This window comes from Lates calcarifer, linkage group LG11 (assembly GCF_001640805.2).
Source record: "Lates calcarifer isolate ASB-BC8 linkage group LG11, TLL_Latcal_v3, whole genome shotgun sequence".
In the NCBI taxonomy this organism is placed as follows: Eukaryota; Metazoa; Chordata; class Actinopteri; family Centropomidae; genus Lates; species Lates calcarifer.
The window spans coordinates 1676124-1691667 of NC_066843.1; the positions used below are offsets into that span (position 1 = coordinate 1676124).

General features: G+C 43.7%; 1 protein-coding gene and 1 long non-coding RNA gene across 2 annotated transcripts in view; both read left to right on the forward strand.

The window, feature by feature from the left end:
* LOC108874456 (uncharacterized) overlaps positions 1–15544 on the forward strand; it is a 42165-nt gene that overhangs the window by 16775 nt on the left and 9846 nt on the right. Inside the window, exon 2 of the long non-coding RNA XR_001959684.2 lies at positions 2369–2520. This is a non-coding gene — a long non-coding RNA (uncharacterized LOC108874456). The remainder of the gene's footprint in view (positions 1–2368; positions 2521–15544) is intronic.
* On the forward strand, positions 10977–12434 carry LOC108874440 (noggin-like). The gene has a single exon (XM_018662899.2). The coding sequence runs from the start codon at positions 11376–11378 to the stop codon at positions 12042–12044; it is 669 nt and encodes a 222-aa protein (XP_018518415.1). The 5' UTR covers positions 10977–11375; the 3' UTR covers positions 12045–12434.

Genomic DNA, 15544 nt, shown 5'->3' on the forward strand with positions numbered 1-15544 from the left:
GCTCAGTTACATTGATTAGAAATCAATTAACATTTTCCTGTTTTTGAAAGTCTCTTTGTAATTTAACTCCGCCGGAGATAAATCAGAGCTTGGACCTCTGTGAGACTCTGCAGTACTGTTCTGTTTTAAGAGTTACTGAAGTTTAGGAACAAGAAATCTACAAATGAAGCTAGTGCAGAATTCATTCATTAATTATCAAGACAGCTCAGCTCAGACGTTTATTGTCTCTAAGAAAATCTGTTTGCACCAAGTAGAATCAATAAAACCAGTAAGAAGTCCTGTGATTAAAAAAACATAAATAATAAATAACAATAAATATATAGTGTTGTTGTTTAAAGCTTTAAAGCAAGTAGTGCATTTGTTGGGGACTATTTTCAGCAGGAATGAATCCACATTTGTTGCTCTCGTGAGTATTTGTGCCAGCAGGATGGTGTGTGTATGTGATTGACTCAAAGTAAACTAGTGTGTGTGTTCATGGTAATGCAGGAACATGTCACCCCGTACAACACTGATCTATTTTTTTACACTTTTTGGACAACAATGGAGCTCTGTGGCTCAGGCGAGTAACTGGGGATACACTCACAGTACTTGTTAGTAGGACACTGTCATTGTTGCTGACAATAAGCATCATCTTCATCATGATTTGCTGACGAGGAAGGCTGTTAATCACTGCCGATTGCAAGGAACAAACTGCTACAAATAATAAGGAACTGTGTAGATTCAGACACATTTCCCTTTGATTTCTGCTCTGCTAATGGTTTCTCATTAGTCATCAACCACCATCCTGACGGGACGATTACCTTTGTTTCTTTCTTAGTAAGTGGAATTTATTTATAGTATGCAGCGTTTTTCAAAAACAAAAGTCAAACTGCTTCATTATAAAACCGTTAACAGGCAGCGTAGTAACATGCAAAGGAACGACGGCACTGAACTGAAACAGAAACAGAGCAGAATCATCTGTTAATTGCTGTTTATCCAGAGAGGTAAAGTCTTCGTTTAGGTGTGAAGCCGCTGATTAACTGACCTGAGAGACTGGTTGTCATTTTGAGACAGCATTTTTGGGAAATATACTCAGCCTGTTTATTCCAGCAACAGAGAGGGCATCTGCTCGGTAGGACTGAGGGTGACTGTATAAGGTTGCACCCTAACATTTACACACTTGGCACTGGCAACAAAGGAGCCATTCCTCTGGCAACCACCGCCGGTCATTAAGCATAATTTGTCTGGTATCCCTGTGTTGAAAATGCACAAAGGAGGGTGAGTAAAGCCAGCGTGAGGTTGTCTTCTGAGCTGTCATGTGGAGGGATGGTGGGGGCCCCATGCCGGGCGGCGGCGGTGGTGGTGGAGGTGGGGGGCAGACAGCGACAGAGAGGCTGGCTGAGGCAGCTCCCACAGGACTGCTTGGGGACAGCAGCAACCCGAGAGGGACACCCCCCCCTCCACCCCACCCTCCAAATCCCACCTACAACCACTGCACCACCCCCTCCCTGCAGCCGTGCGTCGGACGGTTAAAACAACAGCCCCTGTGGGCAGCCAGGCTCCATCTCTGCCCTACTGGATTTACGCTTGTTTCTCAGTTCCCACCACCCTTTACTACACCCTCCCCTCTGTCTCCTGCTTCTGCTGCGTCCTCCATCAGCCAGGAGGCTTCTCCTCTGTGCAGCTCCGTCTGCTGCTCTTGTAGACAGAGCAGTTTCTTTAAAAAGACACGTGCACCTTAAACCAGAAGTTGCAGCACTTTGTCAGAGCTCAGAGTTTATTTGATTATTAGACGTATTGACTCACAAGGCTTCACCCACCTGAACCAATTAGACTCCACCAAGTGTCCAGGGCTCATGAAGGCATCTAGGTCAAAGTTACACACAAAGTTCTAAACACAGTTAATGATGGTTGACACTTTTCTTGAGGTTTTTGTTGAGTTTCAGCTTCACTTGTCTGCCTCATATCATATTGAGTTTCACCCACACTGGCATTTTGCAATAAATCCTCTCAGCTAAATGACAAATAACTTGTTTGTCAGTTCCAAAAAACCTGTATGATGAAGTTTTTGTTAAGTTTAGTAAACTACGGTTGTGTGGTAAAGTTTGAGGGAGGATGGTTTAAAGAAACCAGTGTTGATTGTTGGTAGGAGACAAAACACTGACTCCAGTTTCAAGTGTGTGTCCCTCCATCTGCACAGACCCTCTTCCTGTAACTCTCCTCTTCCAGCATAACCATAGGTTGTTTAAGTTATTTAAACAAATGACAATGTCTCATTGTTCTGGAGATGAAAGTCTCCATTTTTATATTGTCTTCTTAAAGTTCACCATCCACACTGAAATACAAAACCAATAAAAAATGTGTGTGTCTCTTCTTACTCCTTTTTCAGTTGGCACTACCTCCATCATCCTGTGACAGACTTTTCCAGGCCTCTCCCCCAAGGGAACAGCGTGCAGGGAAAAGCACCAACCAGCCTGTCATAACCCTGACCAGGATAAGAAAGTGCAGAAAGTGGCAGCATGGATGAGCCGACATCATCTGGTAAGGAGTGGCGTTAAACTGATTTGTGTCACCGCTGACTCTCGGCTGAAAACACAGGACGGGTGTCCACATGATCAAATCTGTGATCAGCCGTCAGTCGATTGCATGAGTGTAAATTCTGATTTGATTATGGGTCATAAATGGTAGCTGTTAAGCAGGGCCAAATGTAATTCCTGAGCCACGGCACCAGCAGATTTTTTTTCCCCGTCCACATGGGAAAATGACGCTACAGTTTTTAAATACATCCACTGCAGAGAGGGTTCAGGGGTGGAAAACGGCGGCTGAAAAGAAAAAGAACTGGAAATGGCCTGGGATTCAAGACTTTTCCAGGAGTTTTAGAAGTCAAATTATCTCAGAAAAATGTGCAACCCAGGCTCTAAAACTGTAAACTGATCATCACAAGATGCATAAATGAATCTTCTCTTTTCTTTTTCGGTGCAGTCTGATAGCACTTGTGTTGATTTACTGTTCACAAACATGCGTCAGACTAAAAGAGGAGGGTTAACTAGTCTGAAAATGAAACTTTGGGTAAACTGAGCTAAATCGTAAAAAGTCTCACCATATGATTGTCTGTCTGTCTGTAGCGCAAACATCATATTAAGGGAGCGGTCTCAAGCTGTGATGTGTCTGTTTGGGTTTTTGAAAATGTTTGAGAAACTCTTAATCTAAACCAGCAGAGCTTCTGTTAAATAACAGGACACAGAAAAAAGGGGGGGAAGAGAGAGAGAGAGAGAGAAAAAAAAAAATTCTGCCTCCCAGAAACGGTGTGAAATCCCGTCTGTCTCCACGTCTGTTTGAGTTCACAGCAACCACACAGTCACATGTTGAACCAACACAGAGGCTGACTGAGGTGTGAATTGGAGGAGGTGTGAGGAGCTTATAGAGCCAATAAAGTGATTATTGGTTCCTTCCTATCAAGCTCGGAGCTGATTTTGTCTTTACAGAGGCTCAAACACACAGACCTGTGGCCTTTCTGGTTAATTTCTCATTCATGTGTTTGAAATAACTTGGTTATTTTATTCTTATTCTAATTCTAGTCTTGCTTGTTGTGTCTGGAGGTATTTAGCCTCCTGGTAGAAAAACAGCAAATATGAGAAACTCAAACCTTTAAATGTTGGTATCTAATTTTTGTCGACCGTCAGTTTTAGCTCTAGTTCCAGTGTCTTAATCCTGTTTCTGTTGGAAACGTGGAATATTTTTTTATGTGCTTCATTCCAAAAAATGTCAGTATATCGCTGCATAGATTGTCCTTCAGAAACCCATTTTTGGTTGGACGCTACTATGGAATCATTCCTTCATTTTGACACAGAGCAGTGACTGAGATGAAAGTGAGGTATGAAGTCATGTGTCTGTCGTCCGTTGCTCTGACCAGTGAAAGTGACTGCCTGTCTGTCTAATTGGCTGCTTTGCCTCCTGGTTGTTTGACACGCTGAAGCCACGTGGAGACCCGCTGACGGTCTCTCACCCCGATTTGCTGCTGGAGGTGAGCCGGGGAAGCGCCTGGGTGGCAGGGCAACACACGGGGCCTCCCTGGCTGGCGCCTGTAATTTTACCTTCCCATTCATCAGCCAGAGATATTAATAATAACAGCACATCTGGATTCACTTTACTGTCTCGTGTTAACCCTTTCCACTGCAGCGCTGACTGCTGCTGCAGCGGCCAGTCAGCGCTGCAGGCCCAAACCCCGAACCCCCCTCTCAACTCAGGTCCCGTTCCTCTGGCTGTCAGTCTTCATTGCTCTGTCTCATCTTGAGCTGCAGTGTTTCCCTTTTTAGCTTCACAGAGAGCCAGCCAGCTCACCTGAAAAACTCTGACTACTCACCCTGACTTGTTGTTTTTATATTGCTGAGCCTCCTGTGGGAATCATGCTGCTGTCACTTGTGGACATTTGTGTCTCCAGTGTGGAATTTTTAAGGAAATACACCAGAAAGTTCCTTTTCTTCTCCTCTGTGTTCATGTAAACAGGCAGGAATCTTACCTGTACTGTACTGCAGCTCATTGCTCACACTGAAAGCAAAAACAGCATCTTGAAGCTGCATGACCAAAAGCAGCACACTTTAAACTTTAGGACATGAGTTTTACTGCAGATTCAGATCTTGTCAGACGTGTGAAAAACATCTGAACTCCCTCCCTCATCACTGTCCATGCTTTGGAGTTGTGGTCCACAGGCCCCTTTTCAGTGTGTCCACTTCGAGGTTGCTTCTCTACCCAAGCTAATTCAGTGAGAATTTGCCGCTTAATCCTAAAGTGAGACACCACTTAAGAACGCAGACGTCGGCCAGGCTGTGTGCCGCCGCCGCCGCCGCCGCTCCTGTTGCTACACGAGCGTCCGTAGACACCTCTGCATGGAGGCAGAGTAAATCACCCTCTGAGCTGTCTATAGGTGGAGCCAGGGCCCTGCTACTGGCCCGCCGTGCTTGGCTCCGTGCCTGTCGCACCGAGACTCCCGCTGGTGGCAACAGGTGACAGAGGTCTGCTGTGTGTGGAGCTGACAGCCCCCCTCACAACCCACAGAAACACTTGCTTCATTACCAGATCCCCAACTCCTGCACGAGGAGCGAGAGACAGGGAGACAGACAGAAGGAGAGAGAGAGAGAGAGAGAGAGAGAGAGAGAGGCTTTACTGCTTTTCTGTGGCACTGAACATGAGTTTGAGAGGAGGCAAAAAGCTCAGTGTGCATCACTCATCTGCTCATGAGTCAACACTCATGATGTCACACGCTGCCTTGCCAGACTCACACACAACTATACTGTATTACCAATTTTCGTATAAAAGAGCTTATTTATTAAAAAAAGGGGAGAGTCGGCTCTTTTTCCATGCAGTGGACTGAGCCGTACCTCCCAGTGAGCCCTGACTGTTAAACCATCGTGCCACAAACAACCTGCTAAAAACACTTAGAGTATTTCTCCCATACAGAAATAAACACTGGCCAATTAGTGTTCTTATTTTTGGAACTATTTTAGCTGCCAGAGGAGTTGAAAATATAACCAAGCAGACATGGCCTGACACGGAGGACTGCAATTTCAGGCCTCGACGTCTCCGTGTGGACATCCAGGAGCTGCTAGAGCTATCAAGGCTGTGCATCGGCCTCCAGGGTAGTTTATGTCTCTGAAATGAATCCTGCTGGTGGAACAATAGTGCCACTATTATCCAGCACAGAGAGAGATGAATTCACACGAGGACAGACCGTCTTGATTTATGAAGTGTGAATTAGGAGCTGAGAGTTTGAGAGCAAGGTGGGGTCGGTGGGGGTGTTGCATGGCACAAACAGCCGTCTGTGTTTTAGGGGCTAGAGACACCGCGACCTCCCGTCATCCCCCACCCCTCTACCCCACCACCACCACCAACCACCACCGCTACGCTCTCTCTCCTGGCCCGTCCGCTCGCTCACAGGAGCATCTGGCACGGCTGCAGCTTTGGCTTCTGAAGATCTGTAGAAATCCAGCCAGATCGCCATGTGGGGATCAACGCCTCAGCTTCGGGCAGGACGTTGAAATGCGCTCAACGCCCCGCTGGCTGCAGAGGACGCCTGCTGTGTGTCTGTGCTGCTCGTCAGGCTTCATTTATGTCACACGGCGGGTTGAGGGAGTGCTGAATCATCCATCAAGAGTGCAAGTATTTACTTTGATTCCAGTAAAATAAAGGCTGATCTTAGGCCAACACGCTGATGTAAGAGTGAGTGTATGGTGGCTGTGAATGTTGACCAGAACAAGCCGACTGTAGTTGATACAGTGGCCATTAATGGAGCTACGGGAAAATAATTTGACAATAATTTTGGAATAAAAGCTGAAAGATGCCACAGTTACAGCTGCAGTTGAAATGTCTCCTCAGATATTAACATGCTGTGATAATGGAGATTTTACTGTCAGACATTTAAGAAAAAGTCCTGTTTGTTCAGCTTCTCTTCAGACTTCATTTGCTAGATTTAAGCAGCAGGAATGTCTGAGTGTGTATGTGTCATATCAACGTGGTTAGGCCTCATGGTAATTAGATTTGTTTACATGTCTGTAGTTGTTTTAACCACGTTAGAGATATTGTGGGTGTAAGAAATTCCCAATATTTCTGGCTTAGAGGCTGACGTGAGCATTTTTTCCTACTCGGCTGCTCATATAGTTGAAGCTATATTTGCAAGACTTTGTTGTCTGTTTCATACATACACAGAGAAACAAACAGCCCTGTGTTAAATAAAAAATGGAAAGGGTCTGTTGGTGAAGGTGTGTTGTGATGATTTATAATCCTGAGAGGATTGTACAGCTCTGGAAGGTGACATCGTTTTATCTTTCGTCACAAGGATGTCGGCGTTCACAAATTTGCATGTGTATGTATTTGATTAGTCAAAGCATCACCCTCTGAGACGACAGCACGGTGCTTCCTGGTAAAAACCGAGTCAAACCGCGGGCCTCACGTCCTGTTCGTGTCCAGTGTGACTTTTCATCACAGCCACATAATGTGTGATCAGAATTTTTGGCATGAGTTGTAATCTAGGAAGTTTATGCACTGCATAAAGTTTTATTTAGATCGACCTTGACAAAAAGTTTTTTCAATAAAATTCAAAACAGTGGAAAAATGATTATAGCAGAAGGAAAACTGGTTCAGACAATGAGCCAAAGGCAGAGAGGGGGAGGAAGTTAAAAGAAGAGTTCATAGTTCAGGAGCAAGGAGCCAGAACATAAAAATACTTGCTACCATGCCACCAGCTGACCAGTTTCAGTACTTTTACTTTACATTCATGTGAGACTTTAAGTTAAATATATTTTCCACCAGCTTCTCCTGAAGAGCTCTGTCATGCTGTTTTCATGTGTAAGATACAGATAATCTCATCTGTCACCTGTGGGCATAAACACATATCCAGTCCTCTGAGGGATCACTGAGCACCTTGTTCTGAGTTTGGGTTTAATGACTTTGTTTGGATGCAGAGTTTCTGTCTGTGAAACTTTATGGAGGAATGGAAGGAACACACACTCTCACCAGGATTTAGGTGCTTTGAGCATCAGCTCTGCAACCTGTGGGAAAAATGAGCTAAATGTGCTAATTATAGTCCTCGTGAAAAGCCACAGATATTTATGAGTGTTGTCTACAAGCTGAAGATAACTCTGTATGGATTCAACGTAAATTCATTGAATGGTATATTATCTGACATGTTTATTATTTAGGTTTAATAAAATGAACCTTAGAAATATTTAACAGAAATCTTCAGAGGAGCAGTTGCTAAACTGAAGCCAGTTTGATTTTCATGTTTTAGGTTGATGCAGGAGACACAAGACTGAAAATGACACAGAGAATAGGTGCTTGTTTTCTCACACAGGACAAAAATGGTGACTTGCAAGAATGCAAATCTGCCATCCGACTCATGGTCAGTGGTCAGAAGTAGCAATTAATTTTAATTAAGCTCACAGCAGGAGTGATTATTGTGATTGTGTGCTCTTGGATTGCAGAGGAATGGAAAAAAGTGCTAAACAAACTAGCAAATTGCACACCTCCCGAGTGCCAGAGTAAACAGAATAGCACCCACTTCACGTCTGTGTGTATTCAGCTTGGCAGCGTGGCCTCAATTAGCACGAAGTGGGAAACAACGCACTGATGGAGATAAAGCATGTGAAAGGTGCTTTGTGTTCTCTGAATGACACTGTAGCTGCTTCATGTCGCTGATAACCTCCTGCACAGAGCCGCTGCAGAGGAGACACCCAGCCTCAAAACTCCGCTTAGAAAAAAAAAAAGAATCTAAATATCTCAGGTCTTTTGTGGTTTGCTCCTGCATGGATGAAAGCTATCAGAGTTCTTTCTGTTTCTACCTGAGCGTGCCTTTTCTTGGTACCAGCGCTGAAGGTGTCTGCCAAGAGAGAAGTCTGCTTTTCCTCACTAAATGAGAAATCAGCAGGGAAGGCCACAATGACCCGCGCACGGCTCGAACAAGGAGATTCATTTTGAACGCATATCCTTAAGCGCAGGTTTTAAAGTCTTCAAGAACCAGACCCAGCAAAAAAAAAAAAGAGGGGGGTCATTACATCGAATGGTTTATTAGCCAAAGGGAATTGTGTTTGGTTAACTTAAGAATAAAAAAAAAACTCCTCAATTAAGCAGGCGTCTGTCTCAAGTAGCCTGTCTTTTTAAGGAGGAATATTTCACTATCAAAATGTTCCTGTGGTAAAACAGTAGGAAAGGATTAGAAGAAACAAAAACAACTTGGCGTTAAATGAGCCTGGCAATCCTGATGACACTTAATGAGAACCATATTTGGACTTCACCCATGGAGCCACATTAGAAATGAAATATTCCAGTGTGTGAAATATGATTTCTTAAGAGGAAAAACATGCCAATTTCATTTTCCTCAAGAGTGTGATTAAGTGCCGAGAGTGAATTCAGCTACTTCATTGAAGTTGTCAAAGACAAAGCATGTGATTGGTCTGGATCTGTGTTGACGTTATGCATTAAAAATCTGAGAATTTCTGAGTATTTCATGCAAACACAGACACATACATGAGGTTTGTGTGTGTCGTTTACTCTGCACCGTCTCACGTGTGAATGCACTGGATTGAGCCTATCTGTCAAGCTTTTTTTTTTGTGGGAGCGATGGTTTATGATACGTGCTGGTCAGATGAAAAATATAAGGGTGACATTTTCCAGACTTTTCACCATCATTCGACCGTAAACTAAATGAGTCGTGTGCTCAAGTGCTTGTGTGAATTAGCTCATTCAAAATGAAACAGAGATGCATTTATCTAAAGCGGATGGTTTATGGCTGATGTAGCAGCTGGCTAAGTTCTTCCATTAAATTATTTTTCAAAGAATGATTCTCTGAGCAGGAGTTTAGACAGGTTTGCAAATTGTGATACTTTCCATGGCTGCTGCTTAGTGAGCGTTGTTTATTTGGGAGCTAATTTGGCCGGCTTTATTGAGAGGCTCGCTGTGGCACCGTTACAGGCAGAAATATTGTCCCACTTGAACTGGACACAAGCAGTAAATACACTGCAAAAAGTCTACTTAACAGGCCATTTCATCTCATATTCAGGCTGTAAATCGTACCTTTCGTCAAACAAGTGGAAGGTTCTGCTAATTGGGTCGTATGGTTTTGCTTGTTTCCTGTCCAGGATGTCTCGTTAGATTGTCTCCAGCCATCTTTAATAAAAGACTGTTCTGCTGTCAGAGAAAAAGACCCTTAACATCCAGGTTTCTTCTTTTGTTTCAGGGTTTTAAAATCATCTTATTCTGCACTGTCTGACTGTTTCACATCGATTCTGCATGAGTTTATTCCTGCCGTTACTGAAGCTTTATGATATTTACACTGAGTGAAATATTCAAACCCAAAACTCTGACATAGCCTAGCTGTCTCATGCATCACTTTAAAAATTCAGCCTCTAATGACCGACCCACGAGCTGGTTGTTGCTTATTAACGGCTCAAAGAAAAAGAACTTGTGAGTAAATTGGATTATTTAGGTTGGATATTTCTGCAGGTTATGTTTTATTTGAAAGACAAACACTGGAAGAGACGTGACAGCGACTGAGCTCTCCTCCCTGTCATCAACACAGTCAGTGCAGGTCTCAGAGTAGACTAATGTTGTCCTGTAGTTAGTAGCAGCTCCATGCATTTGCAGTGGTGATTTGTTCAGAGGAACACAGTCACAGTCCAAATTCAGACGGTACTTTATTATGATAATATACAGATATTCTTCATTTGCAAGCTGGATTCAAAGATAAAAACCCACATTAAGTGGGCGTCAAGCTGATGTTTACTGAGCCCATGCCTTTGATTTAATCTGTCAAAGTTTAATCAGACTTTAGAAGAAGACAGAGGAGATCAGGGAGGAACAGTGTGAACGGTGGAAAAGCTCAGACCTCTGAACCGAATGAAGCGTGTTTCTAAAACTAACTTTTACCAGTGGTTAAAAAATAATCAGGTCATTCACTTCAGTAAAAGTAGGAGTTCAAATGGTAAAATATCCAATTACAAATAAAAGTCCTGCATTCAAAATGTACAAGTCGAAGCAAAATGTGCTTAAAGAATGAAAAGTAAAAGTGTCATTATTCTATTTTACTTTGCATTAACACATAAACTGCAGCTGAATATTGTCGCTGCTAATGTAATGACTTTATAGACTGTTACATCCTTCAACTAAAATCAGTCAGTCACCTTTTATGAACTAATATTTGTCTGCAAAGTAACTCGAGCTGTTTGATAAATCTAGAGGAGCAGAAGTAAAATGCACTTAAATCAAGTAAAAGTACCTGAAAATGTACTTGTGAGTGTGATTGTACATTTCCTAGTTAGTATTTTTAGCGGAGGTTCTGGGTGTTCGTCAGATGACCAACACCCCTGAAGAATGAACGACTTCACCAGTCAGTCCTACTGAGAGACTGATTTAAAGAAGTCTGGAAAACCGACAGGGGGCGTCTCCTCTCCCTGCCTCCCCCCACCCCCCCCCGCCTTCCCCTCGGCCACCCCCACCCTCCAGTGCGATGGAAGAAGGAGGTATTGGGGGATCTCCTCCTAGACAACAAACCCACATTCAAAGAGGGGCACACGAATTACATCACGCTCCGTGCGGAGGATATAACGGAGGTCGCGGGTTACGCTCGGCGCTTTTCTGCAGAGGAGACAACAGGGGCATCATGCCGAGCCCGCGCGCACGGAGCCCGAGGACACACCAGAGCTTTGTCACACAGTTTCTTACTAAAACTAAGTTCCCTTGATGCTGCTGTCTTCATTTCTCTGACGGATTTTCATCATGGGAGTTTGCGAATTTTAAAGCACACTCAACACGCGGGTTTGGATACGGCTCACGCGTAATTGCGCACAACAAAGTGGCCCGTTGAGCAGCTCCCTGTGCGCACTGAACCCACCGCCGGACCGTCTGACATGGATCAGTCTCAGCAGTGCGTGGCCATGTATCTCCTGGTCCTGTCGCTCGGACTTCTAATGGACAGGGGACTTTGTCAGCACTACTACCTTCTCCGCCCCATCCCGAGCGACAGTCTGCCGCTTGTGGAATTAAAAGAGGACCCCGATCCCGTGTTCGACCCCAGGGAGAGGGACCTTAACGAGACCGAGCTGAAGAGCGTCCTGGGAGACTTTGACAGCCGCTTTTTGTCCGTTTTACCGCCCATGGAGGACAAATACACCGGGAACGATGAACTCGATGACTTTGAGATCCAGAAGCCCGGCGGAGTTCTGCCGAAGGAAATTAGAGCGATGGACTTCGACGTCCAGTTCGGCAAGAAGCACAAGCCCAGTAAGAAACTGAAGCGGCGGCTGCAGCAGTGGCTGTGGGCGTACTCTTTCTGTCCGGTGGTGTACACCTGGACCGACCTGGGGAACAGGTTCTGGCCGCGGTTCGTCCGGGTGGGCAGCTGCCTCAGCAAACGGTCGTGTTCGGTTCCGGAGGGGATGGTGTGTAAACCTGCGAACTCGACTCACCTGACCATACTGAGATGGAGGTGCGTGCAGAGGAAAGGGGGACTCAAATGCGCGTGGATACCTGTGCAGTATCCGATCATCACAGACTGCAAATGCTCCTGTTCCAGCTGAGTCTCTGCAGCAGAAAGAAATTATAAGCTCAACATTTTTTGTGATTCTTCTCTCACATGCACTACCGAGTGTAGGAATGTATTTTCTGTATATGCGGTGCCATGCAGTTATATATAACTCCCTGTACAAAGTCAGTATTATTTGTAACCAGAGTCTACTTTATTTGTGGAGAGTATTGGTTATATATTTTGTATTTATGGAGATATGGCGCATAGAGCCACGTAAGGACTCGCTGTTTTCCATATTTGGATGAAGCAGATCGACCTCAGAGTTAAACGTGGATTATTGATCCAGCCGTCAATCAGTGACTTGTTTTATCCTGTAAATTAAGGAAATTTGCTATTTATTCTTTATATTCGTACAATAAAACGACACTGAAATCATTGTAAATGCTTTTCTTTTCCTTCCTCTGATCACCTATACCCAGTCTGAGCGGTCGGACACCTAAAGTCACCTGCCACAGTGCGCACAATGCGCGGCTCTCACGCTAACACCATTTTACGCATCACGTACGTTTTCCAGTCAGGCACCTCTGCGCTGCACGATGCTGTCTGGTTTATGTCATAGCACAATTACGTGTAATACTGTGTTATTCTAGAAACAAAGGAGGATCTGATGATGATCTAAAACTGCTGGTTTTATTTAACAATGATCCAACATCAGCTCTCATTTATAGACAACATGTGGTCAGTAGTTCTCCCCCAGTTAACCAGCCCTGTCTTATCACATCAGAGCCATTACAAGCTGATAAAGGAAGCAGCAGAGATTCAGTGATTGAAGGAATCAGCAGCTGCAAACAGTTCTCACTCTTTCACAAACCCTCCATTTGCAGCCCAGCAGGAGCTGAGCTGAGGAGAGGAGCTGGATGAAGCAGAGGCTGACGCTCCGCCATTAAAATACATCAGAATCAGTGTGAGAAAACAACCTATAGGCTGCTCATTAAATCCTCAGTGTCTGGAGAAAAAACAGTTTTCACAGCAAAGACAAAATAATACAAATAGAAAAAGAACAAGAGCTTTTACTTCACTTTGTTTAACGGTTATAGTTACAAGTTGCTTTGTAGATTAATGTTTTATATATAAAATATACAGTGTAAGTAAAGTATCAATACTAAGAATAACAGAAATAACCCTGTGTTTAAGTTCTTAAATAAGTGAAAGAACAGACGTATTATAAAGTAGTAAAGTAAAAGTTATGGGTTTATGACCCCTCAGTGATAAGATGTTAGATTACCACACTGATAAATAAACATGTAAGGAAACGTGTGCTGTTGAAGTGCATCATGTTGTATAAACTCATGTTTTTTGCTTTTATATGTAAAATATTAGTAAATATAGTTTTCAGAAGCATAAAGTGACATAAAATGGAAATATTCAAAAAAATACAAAACAATATTCTCAGCACAGACTGAACAGTAGTTGAATTTAGCTTCAGCGTCAGCTCCTCCAGCTGCTTCCACAGAGACGCCTCATGAAGAATATTACCGTATTATACAGCATGAATCTGTTCTGCATATTAACTCTGATACAGACATCAGCACTTCTCTACAGTTTGAACTCAGGACTTTGTGGTGTGGTATTTCCTGAGGAAGAGATGTGAACTGTGCATCTTTTGGCATCAAACTTCAGTGACTGCTTTACATCTTGGCAGTCAGGCTCCTTCTTCTCACTTTACTACCACCACATAGTCACTTCTACTGACTCTGAATCTGATGATGCTAATTAATCCCTTCAACTCTTGAACCCTTCCCTTCAGTTTACACCAGCGTCACATGCAGTCTGTATTCTCAATCAGCTCGTTCCAACTCTTGATTAAAGCTATATGATGCTGTATTTTTAATGGCTGCAGCGTCACATCAGAGAGAAATGTTTTCGATGTCGTATACTTTACTTTATTACCATTTCCCTAAAATTCAAGTGGACATTTTAATAGTTTTGGAAACTTTAGGATCTTCTCCAGAATCTAAAGTAAAGTTCTGTGAGTTTGAACAAAGTTGGCCAAAGAACAAGACTCTGTGAAGATGGAGCCACCGGTGGGTCTGAGGAATTTACAACTATAGTTTTCAATGAATTACTTAGACTCTAATCATCTGAGTTTTACGTAGCTGCTTCTCTCTCATACTGACTGAGACAGCCTCCCCCCTCTGTTCTTCCCGAGCCTCAGCTGGGTAGACTGTGGGGCACCAGAAAGCCTGTGTTTTGTTTTAGTTGTGTTTAGTCCATAATGATGCTCCTTAGCCTCAGAGCCAGCTCTGCACGTACACATGCAGCAGACAAATCCCCGCGCTTGTCACCGGATAGCAGCGTAAGGGCGAAGATCTGCACAATACGGCTTAAACAAACACAATAAATAGCCTTTGATGTATGTGTGTGTGTGTCGGATCCTCGGCGTGTGACAGTGATCCTCTTGTCTTTTACATGATACTGTTTGTCTTGTTGCATAAAGCTCACGGTGGTCGAAAAGCTCTGTGGATATCCCCCTATTTCAGGTTTTGTGTGTCATAGTCGGGCGTTAAGAGCCCAGAAGGATTAGAGTACAGTCAGGTTAACAGCTGCCCTGGAGAATATATCAGCTAATAGTTTCTTACAACATCTACTTTCTGTGATATTTCAACCTGATTCTGTCTGTTTTAAATAACAAGTGTGTATTCCTTGTGCTTCCAGCTCACTGTAAACCCTTTGAAAACCATGCTCATGATTCTCCCTTTCTCTTATCACTTCTGAGGAACATGAGTTATTCCTCTTAAAATTCCTATCTTTCTTTCCCCTCAGTTTTTCCTGCTGTGGCACAGGCAAAGTGTTGACGCCAGTTGGGTGATTTGTGTGTGGAGTAATACGTGTTGACAGAGCGCTCGGTGCCTGCTAATACCAGCTGCAGACTGGAGGATGCAGGGCTGCTAATGCCCTTCGTCACTTCTGAGCTGGCTCTCGGCGCTCGGCATCGTCGCTCAGCGTGGCGCTCCTCGGCCTCGGCCGTCCACAGATCTTTACCCAACGCTGTAATGCTTTTAGCCACCAGCAATCCATTAACTTAATGATCTCTTTGGGGTATGGGCTCGCTTTATTGCTCTTCTACTCCCTCCCTCCTTTAACCTAATCAACTCTCTTTTTTTCTCTATGCAGATATTCTGAAGCCAAAACATTGTTGCTGATTAAATTCTCCTACAGGGTTCAGATTTTTTCCTGATCAAAGCAAACTTCTCCTTGTTAGTTTTGCCAACAATATCAAACACAAGTCATTCATTTTTCACTACAGATGATAAAATTAGTTTTAATAACGTTGACTGGCTCATTAATAGGCCGAAGGTAGCCTTTGTGGCACCTTCATTATGAATACAATAACAAGCCGAGCGTGCCAGCTCAGTTTGTCCAAGTCAGACTGCGCAGGGATGTTTACTCAGTGGAAATGACAAATTTCAAATAATGCTGTTAAACAGCTGAGCACATGAAAGGATGTGCTGTAATGATGAGGTGGATACACGTTCACCACTGTACTTGGAC